Source organism: Solanum tuberosum, unplaced genomic scaffold (genome assembly GCF_000226075.1).
Source record: "Solanum tuberosum cultivar DM 1-3 516 R44 unplaced genomic scaffold, SolTub_3.0 scf00241, whole genome shotgun sequence".
In the NCBI taxonomy this organism is placed as follows: Eukaryota; Viridiplantae; Streptophyta; class Magnoliopsida; order Solanales; family Solanaceae; genus Solanum; species Solanum tuberosum.
In genome coordinates, this window is record NW_006239165.1 from 428289 (window position 1) to 449984 (window position 21696).

Genomic DNA, 21696 nt, shown 5'->3' on the forward strand with positions numbered 1-21696 from the left:
TTGATTTGATCTAGTTATAAATGAACAATACAAAATAATATTTGAGTTCAGGAGAATTTGTCGGCCATGGTGATGATATCTTGAGAAGAAGAGAGTAGATTAGCTATTGTTGGAATGAAATTGTACGATGAAATTCTTGAATCATAAAGGAGGAGACATAATTGAGTGATAGATATGGGAGGGGAGAATTAAGAGATAGTGGTTGATTTGGAGTGAAAGAGTTAATTAAGCAGATAATTAATCAATCCTAGTTTTAAGATATGTGGGTATCTAATAATTTAATTGTATCTTCAAATAATATATTAATATATGGTATAAAATATTAAAAGTGATAATATATGTAATTGTTTGAAAGTAAAGATAATATTAGTATATATAGTAGTGATGTATGTCTAATAAGGTAGTTTATCCTTCTTAATTCCCCTCAGCTCGTTAGTGCCTCCAATTCCAGAAAATCGGGCCTAACTTCAGTTCCCACTCCAATTATTCAATTCCAGCCCACTTCATAACATTCAACAGACCCAATTCCCTTATGTTCTCCAATTTTCAGACCCAATCCCAACTCTTCTAACATAACCGACCCATCAGCAATATTACACCATAAATTCCCAGCCCACCAACATACAAATACATTACACTAATACAATATCAAAAAATTTTATCATGGTAAAAGCCCAACCAACCAAAGTTGGGTGAGGCTCCATCCATTTTTTGACATGTGAATCGTGGGGGCCCAAGCCATTAGTTAAGGCTGAAAAATGAAACCAAAGGGAGAGAGAATGTAAAGTTTTAGTGGGAATTGCAAGACAATTGTGGGGTCCACGTCAACTTCAATTAAATAAATTAAATATTATATTGAAAGTTGAAAAGTTCATCAGATTAGTGTATCAACGCTTATATTATTGTATCTCGTGCATCAGATTAATGTATCAGCGCTTATATTATTGTATCTCGCGCATCAGATTAATGTATCATCGATTATATTATTGTATCTCGCGCATGTATCAGCACTTATATAGCTCTGATACATTAATCTGATGCGCGAGATACAATAATATAAGCGCTGATACATTAATCTGATGCACGAGATACAATAATATAAGCGTTGATACACTAATCTGATGAACTTTTCAACTTTCAATATAATATTTAATTTATTTAATTGAAGTTGACGTGGACCCCACAATTGTCTTGCAATTCCCACTAAAACTTTACATTCTCTCTCCCTTTGGTTTCATTTTTCAGCCTTAACTAATGGCGATGTGGGATTTCTGTAATTTTTCCTAAAAAGAATTGGACTCAGATTTGGGTCTGGAAATTGGATGGAAATGGGTTTTGAAAAGTAATTCAAGAATGTGGTCTATTTAACTTAAGAAAATAACCACGTGAATTGCAAATTCGATCAAATTGAGACTATTGGTTGAAATCGGCCAAAATTAAAATAAAATAAATTAATATAATTAATTAACAAGCTTCTTAATCTTGACAAAAATAAAATAATTAATTTAATTGTAAACTAATTAACTCAAAAATATAAACTATAAATTAGCTAAACTAATTAACCAAGTATTTAAGTAAAACTAAAATCTTTTTTGAGACGATTTTTAAATATTAATAAAATATACTCAATATATACGAAATTATATAAGCTTTACAAAAATGACAAAATTACTTAAAATGACTTGGAAAATATTTTGAATTTTATAAAGTCAATTATTTCAAATCGTTTGGAATTTAAGAAGCTCGATGATTAATTTATATTATGGAGGGTCAAAATTGGGTGTCAACAACAAATATAACTAGTAAGATATTGAGATTAATATTTATATATAGGTAAAAGTAGTAAATTACTATAGAGTTATCGGTTTACCTAATAACCCAATATTAAAAATTAATACCGAACCTATAACCCGAATTTTTTTTGTCATAAAACCATTAAAAAATCGTTTACCCAATAACAATAAATCAATAACATTTTTTCGATTTGGTTTATCGGTTCGGTTTTTGCACACCCCTAATTTAAAATTGAATATGACACAATTTCGTTTGAAAACAATATTGAAACTCGCTTAAGATTGAGCTCGAAAACTTGAATTTACTATAACAAATAAAAGATTTTACTGCAATTATTTAGCGACAATAATATAATTATCGTTATATTATATTTGGTGGCAATAATATAATATAATATTATCTTATCCTCCTAATAGTTACATCACGTATGAAGAAAGAAGACGTGGATCATGGGTTACACTTTCCTTTTTGTTTTATGTCAAACAAGCACAACTATTTCTTTTTAATTTTACCTTAAATTTTGATGCAGGCATTGACTTTTTACAACTCAAACAACATTATAATGAGTGGAGTAACCGTACAAAATAGTCAAAAGTTTCAAATATTAGTAGACGGATGCCATAATGTGAAGCTACAAGGAATGAAGGTATTAGCTCAAGGAAATAGCAAAAACACTGATGGAATTCATGTAAAATTATCATCAGGAGTTAGTATTGTGAACTCACAAATTGGTACTGGAGATGATTGTGTATCTATTGGTCCTGGAACTTCTAACTTATGGATTGAAGGCATTGCATGTGGCCCTGGCCATGGAATAAGGTTTGGAACATAAAAATTATATTTATTATAAACAAAATCAACTTCTTTCATTTTTATTGATTTATATTTTCAACTAAAATGTATGTCGAATTTTTTTTTGTTGTTGCAGCATTGGAAGCTTAGGCTGGAAAGAGCAAGAGTTGGGAGTCCAAAATGTGACAATTAAGACTGTGACTTTTACTGGAACAACAAATGGTGTGAGAGTCAAAACTTGGGCAAGGCCTAGCAATGGCTTTGTTAGAAATATTTTGTTTCAACATATTGTTATGGTTAATGTTCAAAACCCAATTATCATAGATCAAAATTACTGCCCTAATCATGAGGAGAGTTGTCCTCAGCAGGTATTAATTGAACAAGTTAATTAATTTATCAATACAATAATAAAAACATTAGATCATGTTCCCTTATCTTAATCTAATTATATTATTCTTTTTTTTTATAGAGATCGGGCATAAAGATAAGTGAGGTAACTTATCAAGATATACATGGAACATCGGCTACAAAAGTTACAGTGAAACTTGATTGTAGCATAACTAATCCATGTAGCGGCCTAATACTTGAAGATCTGAATCTTAGTTACCAAGATCAGCAAACTGAAGCTTCATGCGTTAATGCCAGAGGAAGAGTTTCTGGTTTACAAAAACCTACCAATTGCCTATTAAAAAATTAGATAAATTAAATTTATTTGTATACTATCACAAGAATTAAATTGAAGTTGTGATTATATTATAAAGAATATTCGATTGTAATCATGTTTCAATTAATGTTAAATAAATATAACATTCATATATTTATGAAAAAACTAGTACCTAATTTGCCAGCTCAGAGTTAAAAAAATCGGACAAATTATTAATTACGATTAACCCAAATTTGGCCATAAACTCTATTTTTCTTAGAGAAAATTGTATAAAATAGCAAACTATTAATTCAAATTAAATGCTATAACCACAGTTTGATTTAATTGTAACCCGTAGCAAACTGTTGTCATTTCGCCTCTCTCCCTGAATTTCTCACTCGCCACTCTCATTTTCTCGCTAGGCAGTTTCTCCTCGCCTCTCTCACTTTAAACAAACACAAATGTATAAAATGTGTTTGTGTTTGTATATAGCGAGAGAAAATTGTATATATACATATCTTTTCGTTCCCCTCTCTCCTCTCCAAATCTCGCTCGCCACTCTCACTCGACTCTCTCACTTTATACAAACACAAATGTATAAATTTTGTTTGTGTTTGTGTAAAGCGAGAGAAAATTGTATATACAAATACAAATACATACATTTTCGTCCTATGCACTTATGATTATACAAATACAGATCTTCCCCTGCCCAGTTTTCTTTTGTCTCTCTCTTTCTCGCTTTATACAAACACATATTATAAAATTTATATAATTGTTTCTTTTATATATGTATAGCGAAATATACATATTAATAGCCTATGTTTGCTATGGAGCGCAATTATGCAAACTATAGCTATAACATATAAATTTAATTTTTATGTGTGCTATATGTGAAAGTTGTTCTTTTTCTTATCGACCAGCTATTGTCTTGGGAGTATTGAAAATATAATTAAATAATAAAGTGTGATTTCTCTAACAGCTTAAACTTTAAGATGAGATAGTAACACACTTTAACATGATATTCATGATATTAAAAACCTTTTAGCCCCGATTTGGGTATTGTTGCCTGAGTTAAAATATCAATTGTTTAACTGGGACTACCTCAGTCAAATCTTAGCTCAAGTTGGAAATCCATTGAAAAGGAGGATATGGCTACTATTGTAAGATCAAGGCCTAATTTAGCCAAGGTAAGAATTGAGGTTGATTTTAAAAAAACCATTGCCAAATGCTGTCTGGGTTGGCTTGGAAGGAAAAGAGGCTGTCTTGAAAGGTTAAAATAAAAAATTAGAATATGAAGGAGTTCCAGCATTTTGCAAAACCTGTAGGCTACAAGGGTATGATCACACAAAATGTAAAACGGAAGCCAAGAAAAAAGCCAAAGCTTTGGAAGAAAATTAGTTAGAGAAAAGTGATGAAAAAAGCAATCAAAACAAGAATGAAATGCAAAATATGCAGAAACAAGTTATGAAAGGTGGGCAGAGGAATAATGGCAAAGGTGGACAAACACCTATGATACAAAATGATGTTCCCAGCACATCAAAAACTGTCCAAAACAAACAAAAAGATGAGGATGGCGATGGATTTATTCAAGTCACCGGGAAGAAGAAGAATAAGAAGGTTGCGAACAAACCAACCAATTGTACTACTGCTCATTCAAATGACCTGAATACCAAGTACAAAACAAAGAAATTCATACCAACAAGAAAGAAAAGGTCCAACAAGGTAGTGCCAAGCAAAAACAGTTACAAACAGAACAGGGCACACAATCCCAACAAGTCGAAAAACATCAGTAAGATCAATCAGAAATACGACAACAGAAGGACTTTGAGCAGGGAAATAAGAGTGTGGGTGTTAAGGGCCAGAAAAAGAAAGTGTCCCCGGCTGTCTTCCTTAAAAATATGCTTTGGGTAAAATGAAAACCAAAACAAGGCACTACAAAGGAGGCAATTGACAAAACTCAAGGACAAATTGAGAATATAGTTGAACAAGACAACCAACAAGAGCATTGCCAAGATAACATTGAAGTTAACCAGTTGGTCGTTGTTGATAACATTACTACCTGTCAAGAGAGTAGTTCCAAAGGAAATTATACTGGACAATACCTTTTAACTGCAGACACTACTTGTTTGCAAAAAATGGAGGGACAATTGTTTGTAGACTTGGGGAAAATCAGATTAGACATGACCTTGATATAGAGCATACCTCTGATCAAGAATATTGTTATGACTATCATCTGATGACGAAGATCCTGATAGCTTTCTTGATGCATCGAAAGTGGAAAAAGAACAGTTAGTGGATAGCATTTCTGGAGTGTTTACCCCTATTCCTAAAGACATCAAAGACCCAATCAATCAGGAACTTGAACAAGTTATCCAACAACAAGGCTTGTCTCCAAGAGGTGACAAACACCACAAAGGTACATAGGCTGAAAGGGAAAGTAATCATGCTGTCCTTGAAGCCAAACAAACGGAAAAAATGGTTGTAACACCCCCCAAAAATTCCTTATGATTAAATTTATTATATGGAATATAAGGGGGATGACCTCCAAAGGCGCTACTGATAGACTGATTCAATTAGTCAGATTATATAAAGTTGATCACAGGAACCATTCTTGAATAGTAACAAAATTGACAAGTATCGGAGAAGGCTTGGTTTCGACCATGCCATCTCTAATTCACACAGTAAAGTCTGGATTTTTTGGAATTCTAATTTGATTTGTTCTGTGATTTCCAACTCTAGACAACAGATTACTTTACAGGTTTGTATGCAAGGTAGCAGTGATTCTCTCTGAACTGCCATAGCTTATGCAAGATCCAAGGCTAATAAGAGGAAATATTTATGGCAAAAACTATTCGATCATTGATGGCCCATGGGTCATTGGTGGTGACTTCAACTCCATAATGATGGACGTTGAAGAGAAAAAAGGGGGTATTCCATTTAGATTAAGTACTTGTATTAATTTTATTAATTGTATGAATGATTGTGGTATGACTGACTCTGGTTTTGTAGGCAATATACACACTTGGTGTAATGGCAGAGGAGGTACAAACAAGATTCATATGAGGCTGGACAGATTCCTTCACAATGAGGAATGGTCTAATAAATTCTCCAACATTAAAGTGGAACACCTCTCCATACAAGATCTGATCATAATCTATTGTTGGTTAGTTGCTCTAATGATAATCAACAGGTTATCAAATATCTCAACTTCTGGACTGATCAAGAGGACTTTCTCCTCAAGGTCAAAACAGTTTGGGAAGATATAGTGCAAGGTAATCCAATGTGGAGATTGCATAAAAAACTTAAAACATTAGCTAAGGAGCTTAGTAAGTGGTCCAGAGAATGTATTGGAGATGTGTTCCAACGAGTTAAAGAGCTAGAACATGAAGTGACAAGTACTTGTGAAACTTCATACCTACTTTTAGACGCTGAGGCTGATAGAAAAAATCTCAATAGATCTAAGGCTAAATACATCAGATGGTTGAAAATGGAAGATTCTATTCTCAGACAAAAAGCTAGACTCAAATGGGCGACGGATGGAGATTCCAATACCAAGTACTTTCACAGTACTATCAGGGAAAAGAGGAGGAAAGCAAAAATTTACAAAATCAAGGATAAGCAAGGACAATGGGTCGAAGGAAACCATAACATCTCTGAGGCTGCCATAGAGTATTTCAATCATATGTTCACTGGACAAACCAAGAATATTAACTTGGATTTTATCAGAGACTGCGATAACCTTATTAATGCAGATGATAATGAAAACTTGACTAAAACCCCCAACAGAAGAAGAAATCAAAATGGCCATAGACTCTATGGACTCAAACAGTTGTGCTGGGTCAGACGAATTCAATGGTCATTTCTTTCAGTTTTGTTGGGACATCATCAAGGCTGAAGTAGTATCTTTTGTGATCTCTTTCTTTCAAGGTGCCGAGCTCACTAAATTCTTTACTCATTCATGTTTAACCAAAGTTACTTCCCCTGATTGTTTTTCCAAACTTCGACCTATTAAGTCTTAGCAATTTCTCTAATAAGATTTTATCCAAAATTTTAGCTTTGAGACTCAATTGCATTTTGCCGAGGATCATTTCTGCAAATCAATCTGGCTTTGTCAAGGGTAGAAAAATTTCTAAGAATATTCTTCTTACTCAAGAGATTATTCATAATATCAGATCTAAAACTACTTGTTGCAATGTAGTCAGACATGTCTAAAGCTTATGATAAACTATCTTGGAACTTTCTAACTTATGTTCTTAGGAAAATAGGTTTTGCTGAGGTTTTTATTGAAATGGTTTACCGAATGCTTGCGAACAATTGGTACTCTGTGATCATTAATGGGACAAGATTTGGTTTCTTTAAATCAACCAGGGGTTTAAAACAAGGTAATCCTTTATCTCCTGCTTTTTTTTATTATTGCCGCTGAGACGCATACTAGAGCCTTGAATTATTTGAATCATAATCATAGGTTCACTAATTTCTCTATGCATAACAAGGGACCACTGATTAATCACTTTAGTTATGCTGATGATATTGTTTTGTTTACTTCTGGCGATAAGTGCTCGATTAAGCTTCTTATGAAACAATTGAATTTGTATCAACAAGCTTCTGGACAAGAGATTAATCAAGAAAAAACTTTCTTTCTTACACACAGTAAGACTGATAGATTGATTAACAGAAGGATCAAAAGGTGGACTGGTTATAAGCAAACATCTTTTCCCTTTAACTATTTAGGTTGTCCTATATATTGTGGTAGAAAAAGAATTTCTTATTTCTCTGATATTTCCAAAAAGATTTTGAACAAGATTGCAGGTTGGCAAGGCAAACTCTTGTCTCCGGGAGGTAAGGCTGTGATTATTAAATACATTCTCCAATCTCAGGCTCTACATACTTTTGCTGCCCTTATGCCTCCTATCACTGTTCTTAAAGAGATTGAAATACAGTACTTGCAAATTTCTTCTGGGGTGAAAAAGATGGTAATAATACTTATCACCGGTCTTCTCGGGAGAATATGTGTTTTCATACCAAAGAAGGTGGTCTGGGCTTTAAAAGTCTATTGGATATATGCAACACCTTCTCTTCTAAGAGATGGTGGAGATTGAGGACTGAATTTTATGAGCTCATTTTTTAAAAGCTAAATATTGTCAAAGAAGTAATCATGTTTTGAAGGTTATTGCTTCTAAAGACTCTGCAACCTGGAAGGATCTTCTTCGCATAAGGGACAAAATGGATTACAATATCAATTGGATGATTAATTCTGGCAATATCATGTTTTGGTGGGATCACTGGACACATAAAGGTTCTCTTTATCAATTGGTTAATCCTACTCCGAAGCCCGATAATGTTAATGTTAATAATTTCATTATTAATCAGCAATGAGAGTTGGGTGCATGATATCAATGCTTTGGTTCCATTGGATACTTTGAGCTTGATCAATAGTATTCCTATTGGCAATGAGGATAAGGCCATATGGAAATTGAGTAAGAGTGGTTTATTCACTTGTTCCACTGCCTTTGAAATTCTTAGAAGTCAAAATGTTGCTCCTCCAATTTTTAACTATATCTGGATGAATGAAATTCCTTTCAAGATCTTTTTTTTTTATGTGGAAGCTTTTGAAAAAGAATCTTCCTCTAGATGCCTCTCTATCCAGATTTAATATTCATAAAGGTCTTTGTTGCAAGGTTGCATGTCAAGAAACAATTGGCCATGTTTTTGCAGGAAGTGAAATGGCCAAACATACGTGGAACATCATCTCAAGGCCATTGGGACTTAACATGATAGGACATACAGTAAATGTTATCATCTGGCAGTGGTGGAGACAACAACCAAAGAAAATCATCCATAAATTTCTATTTCGAGTCACTCCGATGATAGTGTGCTGGAAAATTTGGAAAGCAGGGTGCACTAAAAAATATGAGAATAGAAAAGTTTATGTTTCTAATATATGTTTTCAATCTTTGTTTCAGATTAAGGTGGCCTTGGGGAAAAAATTCAATTTTATAGATTACAAATGGAACTGGAGCAGAGTTTGTCTTATGGCTGAGAACTTCAAAACAATGATTAGATCAAATGGATTAAGTCATCAGGAACAACCAGCTGGAAACTTAATACTGATGGAAGCTACATCAAAAATCAAGAGAAGGCTGGAGCTGGAGGCATTCTTAGAAACAAAATGGGGAGCATGGTTATGGCCTTCTCATATCCTACTCAATTTTGCACTAAAAATTATAGTGAAGCTAAAACTGCTTTAATTTGTATTTATTGGTGCTCTAATCAACATTTTGAGGCTTTAGAAGTTGAGTTGGATTCCATGATAGTGGTTCAAATGATCAATGGAATTTGTAAGCCTCATTGGAGAATTCTAGGTATTATTGATAAAATAACTCTTAATTAATCACAAAAATATAACAGTTAAACATTGTTATAGAGAGGCAAATGAAGTGGCAGATGCTCTAACAAAATATGTCAACTCAAATTCAAGACCCGAAGATTTTTTTGTAAGAAGTGGATCTTCCAGAAGTGAATAAAGGTCTTCTTAGGATGAATAAATTGGATTTTCCAACCTTTCGAAGAAGAGCCAAGAAGATTATATAATACCTGGCAATTTGATCCACCTTGAATACTTTTATTTATATGCATTAACAATTGCAGTTTAAATGCATTAATATAGTTGTTTTGTTTTGTTAAGATCTCTGGATCAGAATCTTAATAGGATAGGATTTGTCTTGTCCTAAGATGTAAAAGGAGGTTAGGCTTTATGTCCCCCTCCATTTGGTTGTTAATATCATTAAGTTCGGTTTTTTAAAAAAAACAAGTCATTAACTCCTCTCAAATTAACTGCATCTTGTGTTCACTTGTTTCAGCTTCTACCTGAAAAATGATTTCAATTAATAATTGCTAGGAACAACTTCAACTTTTTTAATATAAATTTTTTCTCTTGTTATAGAAAGGCCAAAGTTGAGAAAATAAATACATGGCATGTCGTTCCTTTCTTTATGTTTCATAAAAGGCATCAACGTGTGTTTGGAACACATAATGAGAGAGGGGAATGTTAAAGAATGACAAAAGTCTCACATTGATAGTTAATGAGATGAGTGAACTCCTTATGAGGTTTGAGCAATCATCCTCCCTTTGAGCTAGCTTTTGAAGTGTGAGTTAAGCCTAAGACCTAATTGAACATAGTATCAGAGCATGTAGAGGTTCTGAGATCAAATCTTACCATCACCCAAATCAAAAAGAATTTCTCCGTGCTTGGCCCATGAAAAAAATCAGACCCGCACATGAGGGGGCGTGTTGAAAATATTACTCCCTCTGTCCCAATTTATATGACTTACTTTCCTTTTTAGTCAGTACCCAAAAAAAATGACACATTTCTATTTTAAGTAACAATTTGCCTATAAAATGTCTTTTTTACCCTTAATGAAATGATTTACAACCACACAAATTTCTATCATTCATTTTGGACCACAAGTTTTAAAAGTCTTTCCATTTTTCTTAAAGTTTGTGCCAAATCAAAGTACATCATATAAAATGGGACGGAGGGAGTAATAAATAATAAAAAGTGTGCTCTCTTCACGGGGTGTGTTGAGAATATTAATAAATATTAAAAAGTGTGCTCTTAGATGAGATGGTCACAGACTTCAACAAAAAAAATTAAGTCCGCACTTGAGGAGGCGTGTTGAGAATATTAATAAATAATAAAAAGTGTGCTCTCTAACTAAGCTTTTATATGAGATGACCATTTTGAAAAATGTAAGGAATTCTTTTGCTGTTGTTGAAAAAGAAAAAGAGGTTAGTTTTTTTACCATTTGCTAATAAAGTAAAAGAAAAAGTGTGATGAAATAGAAGAGATTGAAACTTATGATTTGAAATTTTGATTTTGAAATGTTTGGGTGTTGTCAATTCTTCTTCTAAATTATTAAGTGAAGCTAAATCCTAAGTTTGAGCTCATTTGAAGTTGAATTGATACAATTTCGTTAGAAAACATTAATATTGAAACTTGCTTAACATTGAGCTCAAAAATTTGAATTTACTATAACAAATAAAAGATTTTATTACAATTATACTTAGTCGCAATAATATAATTGTCATTACATTATATTTAATTTATTAGCGACAATAATATATACAATGGCATTATATATTATTATGTCAATAATATATACAATGAACAAGTTAATTTGTCTATCACCCTTCCTCTTCTCCGCTTCCAAGAAGAGAGAAGAAAAAAAAAAGAGAAGATATCAATAAACAGAGAAAATTAAAACTATGACTGATAATACTTATTCTATTCTAATTTACGTGACACATTTTGAATTTCGAGATTCAAATAAGTTTATCTTTGACTGTAATTTTCATCTATCTATTAAATATTTTGAATTATCAATTATTGTGACTTATAATATTTTTTACGTAGTATACAAATATATACATTTCATTTTTAAAAAATTGAAGATTTCATGAGCAAACTTTCGATCAAACTTAAATTGTTTGTCTATCGAAAAATGAAATATGTTAGATAAATTGGGACAAAGGAGTAATAACTTATCCTCCTTAACAGTTACATCACGTTTGAAGAAAGAAGACGTGAAAAAAAGATTATTGCATATTTCCTGCATGCATGCACGTATCCTTGTGTTTTAGGATTCCATGTTTCACATTCACTTTTTTAATTGCACTATTCAAATCCCAGCATCAAACTTTTGAAATTTGATTCTAAATTTGGACATAATTTTTTTTTTAATTTTAAATGAAATCTACATATAACTGGAAACTAGGTAAAAACTAAAAAGTATTATAATTCATAATAATTATCAATTCAATAGTTAAACGGTAGATGAAAAAATAGCAGTCATCAAATAAAAGAAAAACTTATTTGATTTTCGAAATTTGAAAGATGTCATGTAAATTAAGACGGATGGAGTATATAAATGTTGTGAATTTGTTGTGCGGCTTGTCTATTTCAAAGTCGCCTAGGGAGTTAATTAGGACAATCGCCATCTGCAGATATATCTATACTATCTTAAAGTCCACTTTTGTTTGGGTTATGGATTTTGAACAAGCATGTTATAATTGCTTCTAATTTGTAAATACTTCAACATGTGTTTAATTCAATGCATATTATTAACCTTGTGTGTTCTTTCTTAAACTCAACTATAGCTCCCAAATACCTAGCTAGTAACCTATAATTCCCTAGAGACTCACCCTAAATAATCCATATGAGTACCACAAATTCAATAAGCTAGTTCCTTATCCATAAAAAATGTATATAGTCAACTTAGGATAAAAATATTCGAACTTGAAATAGCACTATATCTACCTAATCAATTTTTGAGTTAGTTCCCAATTCATTTGCAAGCATTTGGCTATCTGGATGTGTCGATATCAATGGTGATTCATTATTTAGAATTATATTAATTTCATGCATAAGTAATGTTATTTTGCCAAATATTGGACATGAGTAAATTGGACAAGTTTTAATTTTGGAGTAAATGGGAAGAGGAAGGTATGCAAAACGTTATTTTTCAATGTTTATAACACAACTAGCTAGGGTGCCAACCATTGCCTACTCCATGTGATTGCATATTGTATCTGAAGTCTCATTTTTCCAAATCCCCAACATGACCAAATATGAATGAAAATTAACCGAACTTTCATTGAAACCTAAAATTAATTAGCAACAACTTTAACTCACTCACCCTATAAATATCCCTCTAAACTACTTCAATTCCTCATCACCTCCATTTATTATAATTTGATAAGTCCTTTGAATCCTTCAAAAAGCTTTGTACTTACCAATTTCACCTTAGCAAAATGAGTCCCTTAGCAATTTTCTTGCTCTTCTTAATCCACTCATCGTTAGCAGCAAATACCAATATTTACAATGTCCAAAATTATGGAGCAAAATCCGATGGAAAAACTGATTCATCAAAAGCCTTTTTGAGTGCATGGGCAGCAGCATGTGCTTCTAATACCCCCGCCACTATTAATGTGCCAAGTGGAAAATACTTGATTCACAATGCATATTTCAATGGACAAACATGCAAGAGCAAAGCTATTACTATACACATTGATGGGACTCTCTTAGCTCCCTCTGATTATAATGTGATTGGCAATGATGAAAATTGGATAAAATTTGAAAAAGTCAATGGCGTTTCCATCTATGGTGGAACCTTTGATGGTCAAGGTGCTGCTCTTTGGGATTGCAAGAACTCCAACAAGAATTGCCCTGATGGGACTACGGTTCGTTAAGTTTTCTATGGAAAATGTTTTTGAGTGTTTGGACTGATGAATAAAAATTATATTCCGAAAACATGCATACCCACGACACTTTCCTTTTTGTATGTCAAACAAGCACAACTATCTCTTTTTAATTTTACCTTAAATTTTGATGCAGGCATTGGCTTTTTATAACTCAAACAACATTATAATGAGTGGAGTAACCGTTCAAAATAGTCAAAAGTTTCAAATTTTAGTAGACGGATGTCATAATGTGAAGCTACAAGGAATGAAGGTATTAGCTCAAGGAAATAGTCCCAACACTGATGGAATTCATGTAAAATTATCATCAGGAGTTAGTATTATGAAATCACAAATTGGTACTGGTGATGATTGTATCTCTATTGGTCCTGGAACTTCTAACTTATGGATTGAAGGCATTGCATGTGGCCCTGGCCATGGAATAAGGTTTGGAACATCAAATTTATATTTATTAAAAACAAGATCACTTTAATTTCTTTCATTTTTATTGATTTATCTTTTCAACTAAAATGTATGTCCAAAACTTGATGTTGTTGCAGCATTGGAAGCTTAGGCTGGAAACAACAAGAGTTAGGAGTCCAAAATGTGACAGTAAAAACTGTGACTTTCAGTGGAACAACAAATGGTGTGAGAGTCAAAACTTGGGCAAGGCCTAGCAGTGGCTTTGTTAGAAACATTCTGTTTCAACATATTGTTATGGTTAATGTTAAAAACCCAATCCTCATAGATCAAAATTACTGTCCTAATCATGAAAGTTGTCCTCATCAGGTATTGATTAAACAAGTTTTTTTTTTTTTATTAGAATAATGATAGCATTAGATCATGTTCCCTAACCTTAATCTAATTGTATTGTTCGTTTTCCTTTTTAGGGCTCGGGTATAAAGATAAGTGATGTAACATATCAAGACATACGTGGAACATCGGCTACAAAGATTGCAGTGAAACTTGATTGTAGCATAACTAATCCATGTAGCGGCATAATACTTGAAGATCTGAATCTTAGTTATCAAAATCAGCAGACTGAAGCTTCATGTGTTAATGCCAGAGGAAGAGTTTCTGGTTTACAAAAACCTAACAATTGCCTATTGAAAAATTAGATAAATTAAATTTGTTTGTATTATTGAAGTTGTGATTACATTATAAAAAACATTCGATTGTAATGTTCAAAATTCAATATGTCCATCATGTATCAATTAATGTTAAATGAATTAATTAATATCATATTCCTCTTTTAATTATAAAATCTACCAAATTAATTTGGCCATAAACTCTATTTTTCATATCGATCAGCTATTGCCTAGGGAGGAATATATAACTCCTTTGGGCACAACGTTATAAACATGATTTTCTATCTATTTGTCATCTCAAATTAACCGCATCTTAATTTATACGCATGTTTCAACTTCTACTTAAAAATTAATAATTTCTAGGAGCAAATTCAATTTTTTTAATATAAATTTATCTTTTGTTACAAAAAGACCGATGTTGAGAAAATAAGTATGGCATGGTTCCTTCCTATATATCTCATAAAGGCATCAACATCAACGTGTTTCAAAACCACATAACTAATGAGAGAGAAGAAAATTACAAGTTTTGAAAATGAGTAATGTTAAAGAAACGTTTTTTCTTTGTTGTTGTTGTTGATAAAAAAGGTTAAATTTTTTTTACCATTTCGAAAAGTATAAATAGAAATGTAGGATGAAATAGAAGTGATTTGAAAACTTTTTGAGTTTGAAATGTTTGACCTTTGTCAATTCAAAATTATTTAGTAAAGCTAAATTGAGCTCATTTTAAGTTGAATTGATACTAAACCTGTTAATTGGGCTAGTCCATCCGGTTTCAGCCCATTAAGGCCGGTCCAGTAAGGGCCCACGTCCGGTAAGGTCCGGACCGGAAGCCACCCATATATTAGTAGGATAGGCCGTTTCGGATTCAGCCACAGGCCGGTAAGACCAGCCAGGTAAGACGGTAGGCGGCCTATCGGTGTACCGACCCGGTAATAAAAAAAAAATTATCCTCTTAACAGTTGCATATTTCTTGCATGCATGCACGTATTCCTGTGTTTTGGGATTCCATGTTTCATATTGACTTTTTAAAATTCACTATTCAAATATTGAGTATCAAACTTTTGAATTTTGATAGTAGATTTAGATATGATATATTTTTTTAAAAAAATGAAATAGAATTTACATGTAGTTAGAAATTAGGTAGAAAGTACTATAAGTCATATTAATTGTCAATTTAAAATATTTAAAAAGATGCAAGAAAAAGTTGTAGTTAAATTAAAAAAGAATTATTTGACTTTAGAAATTCAAAGTGTGTCACATAAATTGAGACGGATGAAATATATAAAAAGTCAGTACATAGATGTTGTGAATTTGTTATGCGACTTGACTATTTCAAAGCCACCTTGGGAGTTAGGACAATTGCCATCCTTCGGAATAATTCAGATATATCGTTACCATCTTAAAGTCCACTTTTGTTTGGGTTTTGGGTTTGGAAGAAGCATTTTATAATTACTTCTAAATTGTAAATACTTGGCTTAAGTCATCGACAGGCACTTAAAGTTATTTGCATAATTCACATAGATACCTAAATTGAGGCTTGTACCTATTAAACACCTCTACCCTCTCGAATTTAAACCATTTGAACATTTTCTGCCTACATGGCAGTTTGAGTGTGATTCACAGACAACGAGCGCGTGAAAGTGTCTAAATTAGACTTTTTTTAAAATTTAAAAATCTACGTCTTCTTCCTTGTGTTTTCTGCCATTATTCCTCCACCTTACCACCAAGCAGCAGCTACCGTCGCTACCGGAATCATACACCAGTTACACTATTCTTCTTCCACTTTTTATCAAGTCATCATATCATTTTATTTTTTCATATTTTTCATTATCACCTCCATCACACCCATTTCTTCCTCTTCTTTTGAGGAATCACCACCACCTTTGCCATTAAAGCTGCTACTTGTTCATTTTTTTCTTCAAATCTAGAATGATTAAGAATTTCTTTCTTTTCCTTTTTTTTTTTGGATCTCTTTCATACTGTTGATTTATGGAAGCAAACAAACTTACAAATGTGTAACTTAACTCTTATTTTGTGAGATTTATGGCGGGGCAAAAGGAACTCGAAGGGCTTATTCGGATCTTCCCGACTGATGTCGATGAATATGTCACTCATACAATGCTACTCCTCGCAGGAGAAAGAAGAACAAGAACAAAAACTCAGTACGACAAGTCCGACGATAACGAAAATGATGAAGTTCCACAGAATCGTTACAAATCCTATTTTAACTCTAACCTTTCTTCATCTTCCGAGCTCTCTTGTCTATCCTTGATGCTTTTTTCAAAGTGAATTTCTCTAATTTACTCTTCTTTTTACCATTGAATTAGTAAAATAATAATCTAAATGGATGTCCATGGGCAGGGATGTGATAGCGGGATAGCAGGGGAAGGGTTTTGGTGGGTCGGTCGGTCGGTCAGAATTAGAGATTATTTTAAACTTTTTTTTTAATAGTAAGTAATTTTATTTTTCCATCACATTATAATAGTTTTCAAAATAATATTTTTTTTTATCTAAATAACACATGTCATTATTTAATTTGTCAAATTGTCACGTCACCGCGAGTGTATTTCACACATTTTATACTTTTAGCTGATTGTCTAAAAATTGTTCAAATGGTTCAAATCTAAAGGGGTAGAGGTGTTCATCAATAGGTACAAGCCTCAATTCAGGTGTGTAAGTGAATTATGCAGACAACTTTAAGTGTCTGATGATGACTTAAGCCTAAATACTTCAACATGTGTTTAATTCAATGCATGTGATGCATGCGATGCATGCATGTTATTAACCTTGTGTGATATTTCTTAAACCCATATACCTAGTAGTCTATAATTCCCTATAGACTCTCCCAAAATAATCCATATGAGTACAACATATTAAATAAGGAGAACTATATAAATGGGCCATAAAAATACAAAATAATTATAATTTTATAGTTCAGTCTAAATGAATTCAGCAAATACTCATTGATCCAAAATAAATTATAGCACATACTCCTATTTAGTTTAAGCCAAATTTCCCTTCAACCCCCTTTAAATTTAGGCTCGGTTTCGCTCCCAACCTTTTAAATTTTAGGCCCAATTCGCTCCAATCCAAAAAAAATTGTCCTATTATTAATAGTTTTTGTTCTTTTTTTCTCATTTATTGTTTTTATCTTATCATCTATTACTTTTGTTCTTTCTCATTAATTAATTTTATTTTTTCTTTTATTCTTTTCTCATTTTGTTATTTTTATTCTTTTTTCATAGTATCCTTTATTAGAGATACCATTTGGTAATATTTTTATTATTTCTTTCTTTTTTTTGGTTAGTTTATCAACCATATATATATATATATATATATACACTCTTATATACTGATTTAGTATCAGTTAGCAAAATTATCAGTTGGGGCATATATTGTAATTATTTAGTGGGCATCAATGTAAGGGGTATACATTTGTAATTAATTTATATATTTATGAAACATTTGCTTATTTTCCTATTAAATAAGCTCATCACCCATAAAAAAAAAAAGTGTAGTCAGCTTAGAATAAATATATTCCAACTTGAAATAGTACTACATCTACCTAATCTTTTTGACACAATTGTTCCTAATTCATTCGTAATTAATTCTATGCATATAGTGTTATATTGCCAAAAATTGGGTCCAGAAAGCACTAGGTAAATGGGAAGAGGATGGTCGCAAAAACGTTACTTTTCAGTGTTTGTAACACAACAATTGTCAACTCCATGTGATTGCATCTGTTGGATAGTTATCTGAATTAATTAGTCTTATTTTCCCAACATGACCAACTTTGGAAGAAATAACTAACTTTCATTGAAGTCAAAAATAACAATTAAAACTCTTTACTTTCTATTAACTTCATCATTAAGGTACACAGTGACAATATTGACATTAATTCAAATCACTCAGCCTATAAATATCACTCTAAACTAAGTACTTCAATTCCTCATTCCAAAAGTTTTACTTTGTAGCAATTTCTCCTTTACAAAATGAGTCCCTTAGCAATTTTCTTCCTCTTCTTAATCAACTCATCATTAGCATCAAATACTAATTACAATGTCCAAAATTATGGAGCAAAATCCGATGGAGAAACTGATTCATCAGAAGCCTTTTTGAGTGCGTGGTCAGCAGCCTGTGCTTCTACTAGATCCTCCACTATTTACGTGCCACGTGGAAATTACTTGATTCGTAACGCTTACTTCAATGGAAAAACATGCCAGAGCAAAGCTATTACTATACGCATTGATGGGACTCTCTTAGCTCCATCTGATTATAATGTGATTGGCAATGACGAAAATTGGATAAAATTTGAAAAAGTCAATGGCATTTCCATCTATGGTGGAACCTTTGATGGTCAAGGTGCTGCTCTTTGGGCTTGCAAGAAATCCAACAACAAGAAATGCCCTGATGGGACTACGGTTCGTTAAGTTTTCCATAAAAAATGTTTTTCAGTGTTTGACGTGATGAATAAAAATTATATTCCGAAAACATGCATACCCACAACACTTTCCTTTTTGTTTTATGTCAATCAAGCACAACTATCTCTTTTTAATTTTACCTTAAATTTTGATGCAGGCATTGACTTTTTACAACTCAAACAACATTATAATGAGTGGAGTAACCGTACAAAATAGTCAAAAGTTTCAAATATTAGTAGACGGATGCCATAATGTGAAGCTACAAGGACTGAAGGTAATAGCTCAAGGAAATAGCAAAAACACTGATGGAATTCATGTAAATTATCATCAGGAGTTAGTATTGTGAACTCACAAATTGGTACTGGAGATGATTGTGTATCTATTGGTCCTGGAACTTCTAACTTATGGATTGAAGGCATTGCATGTGGCCCTGGCCATGGAATAAGGTTTGGAACATAAAAATTATATTTATTATAAACAAAATCAACTTCTTTCATTTTTATTGATTTATATTTTCAACTAAAATGTATGTCGAAAACTTGATGTTGTTGCAGCATTGGAAGCTTAGGCTGGAAAGAGCAAGAGTTGGGAGTCCAAAATGTGACAATTAAGACTGTAACTTTCAGTGGAACAACAAATGGTGTGAGAGTAAAAACTTGGGCAAGGCCTAGCAATGGATTTGTTAGAAATGTTCTGTTTCAACATATCGTTATGGTTAATGTTAAAAACCCAATCATCATAGATCAAAATTATTGCCCTAATCATGAAAGTTGTCCTCATAAGGTATTGATTGAGAACAAGTTAATTAATTTATCATGTTCCCTTACCTTAATCTAATTATATTATTCATTTTTTATAGGGCTCGGGCGTAAAGATAAGTGACGTAACATATCAAGATATACATGGAACATCGGCTACGAAAGTTGCAGTGAAACTTAATTGTAGCAAAAGTAATCCATGTAGCGGCATAACGCTTGAAGATGTGAATCTTAGTTACAATGATCATCCGACTAAGGCTTCATGTGTTAATGTTAGTGGAAGAGTTTCTGGTTTAGAAAAACCTGCCAATTGCTTATAAAAAAATAGATTAGATAATAATTGATTTGTATAATACCATACATACTTTCACAAGAATGAAACTAAAGTTGTGATTATTAATCATTGAAATGTTAAAAATTCAATATGTTACCTCATGTATCAAATATTAATGTTAAATGAAATGTATCACATTCCTATTTTTATGAAAAAGCTACCTAATTTGCCTGGTCAGAGTAAAAAATTACTGTACTACTGTTGGCCCAACTTATAAAATCTACCAAATATGTCCCTAAACTCTGTTTTTCTTATCAATTTATTTATTTATCCTCTCAAACTAACCTCATCTTTATTCACTTGCTCCAGCTTTTACTTTTAAAAAAATGAAATGACTCCAATTAATAATTGCTAGAAACACGTTCAATTTTTCAGTATATTTTTTTCTTTTCTGGTACAAGTTTTGAAAAATATAAGGAAGTTTTGTTTTTGATAAACCAGGTTATTTTATGACCATTTTTGAAAGTAATATAAAAAGTGGGAGGAAAGACGATGAAACAAAAGAGATAAAGAGACTTGTGATTTGAAATTTTTAAGTTTGAAATATTTGTGTGTTGTCAATTCTTCTTCAAAATTATTTAGTGAAGCTTAATCCTGAGTTTGAGCTAACAAGTCATGTCTTTACAAAAGAATGCTTGAACACTGGTAAATATTTTTGAAGATTCTACTTCTAATTTATTCTTATCTTATACCTTACCTCAACGAAAAAAACTAAGGAGAATGACGATTTCACGCCTTAAAGCTAACTGAAGCTTCCCTCTTTCCTGGTCTCCATTACCCTGAAAAATCTTTTTTCATCATTCTCAGTACATGAAGTCGAATAGTAAAGTTTAACCATATTAAATAGCTTTAAAGCAACACCATTTAATAATAAGCTCCGTCTTTCTCTTTTTGTTTGCATAGCAAATCTTCCTGTTTTCCTTCTTGAAAGTGCTTCTATTTTAAAATAGGATCTTATTGTTGGTTTTTAGCAAGTGTGAATGGAAAATAAGAATGACAAATTGGAAAATGTGGGAATCAATTTGGAGGAAAAATGAAAAGTCATTTCAAATGGAAAGTCTTTGAAAATGAAAACTCATTTCTTCCATATTGATAGAAGAAAGGAAAAGTAATGTTCTTATATTAGAAAACATTTTCTTTAACTCTTAAAGGGTTAAGAAGAAGGTGTCCCTCGCGTCGTCGTCATCGCTCACTCGGCCTTGACAATAACACTTATAAATATGTGTGTTGGGTTCCAACCCAATTTTTATAATGACACTTGTTTTGAATTTCAAAACAAAATTATGGGTGTGTTTGGTAGGAAGGAAAATGTTTTCCTAGAAAACAAGTAGATTTTTGATTTATTTTCTCATATTTGGTTGGAGAGTAGAAAATATTTTTCGAAAAAGTTTTTTTAGTGTTTGATTTATGAATGAAGATTATTTTTGAGAAAATATCTCTTTTTTACTAGAGAGTAGAAAATATTTTTTGAATTGAAATGAAAATATTTTTTAAAATAAATTTAATTTTTTTTTGGGGGTGCTGGCGGGGGGAGGGGTAGGGATGAGATGGGATAAAAAAATAAATATTTGAAATTATAAATATTTTTTAAAAACAAACTTAATTTTTTTTTGGAGGTGGGTGGGGGGAC

General features: G+C 32.2%; 2 protein-coding genes and 1 pseudogene across 2 annotated transcripts; all 3 read left to right on the forward strand.

Moving 5' to 3' along the window:
- Nucleotides 1-2317: 2317 nt before the first annotated feature.
- LOC102604993 (polygalacturonase-like) lies at nt 2318-3283 on the forward strand. The gene is made up of 3 exons (XM_006357137.1): nt 2318-2613; nt 2723-2954; nt 3056-3283. The coding sequence occupies exons 1-3, from the start codon at nt 2318-2320 to the stop codon at nt 3281-3283; spliced, it is 756 nt and encodes a 251-aa protein (XP_006357199.1).
- A 9728-nt stretch (nt 3284-13011) lies between these two features.
- LOC102585640 (polygalacturonase-like) lies at nt 13012-14583 on the forward strand. Its single transcript, XM_006357079.2, has 4 exons — nt 13012-13468; nt 13623-13912; nt 14026-14254; nt 14356-14583. The coding sequence occupies exons 1-4, from the start codon at nt 13040-13042 to the stop codon at nt 14581-14583; spliced, it is 1176 nt and encodes a 391-aa protein (XP_006357141.1). The 5' UTR covers nt 13012-13039.
- Nucleotides 14584-16596: 2013 nt separating this feature from the next.
- On the forward strand, nt 16597-20155 carry LOC102605329 (polygalacturonase-like; annotated as a pseudogene).
- The last annotated feature ends 1541 nt before the right edge of the window (nt 20156-21696 follow it).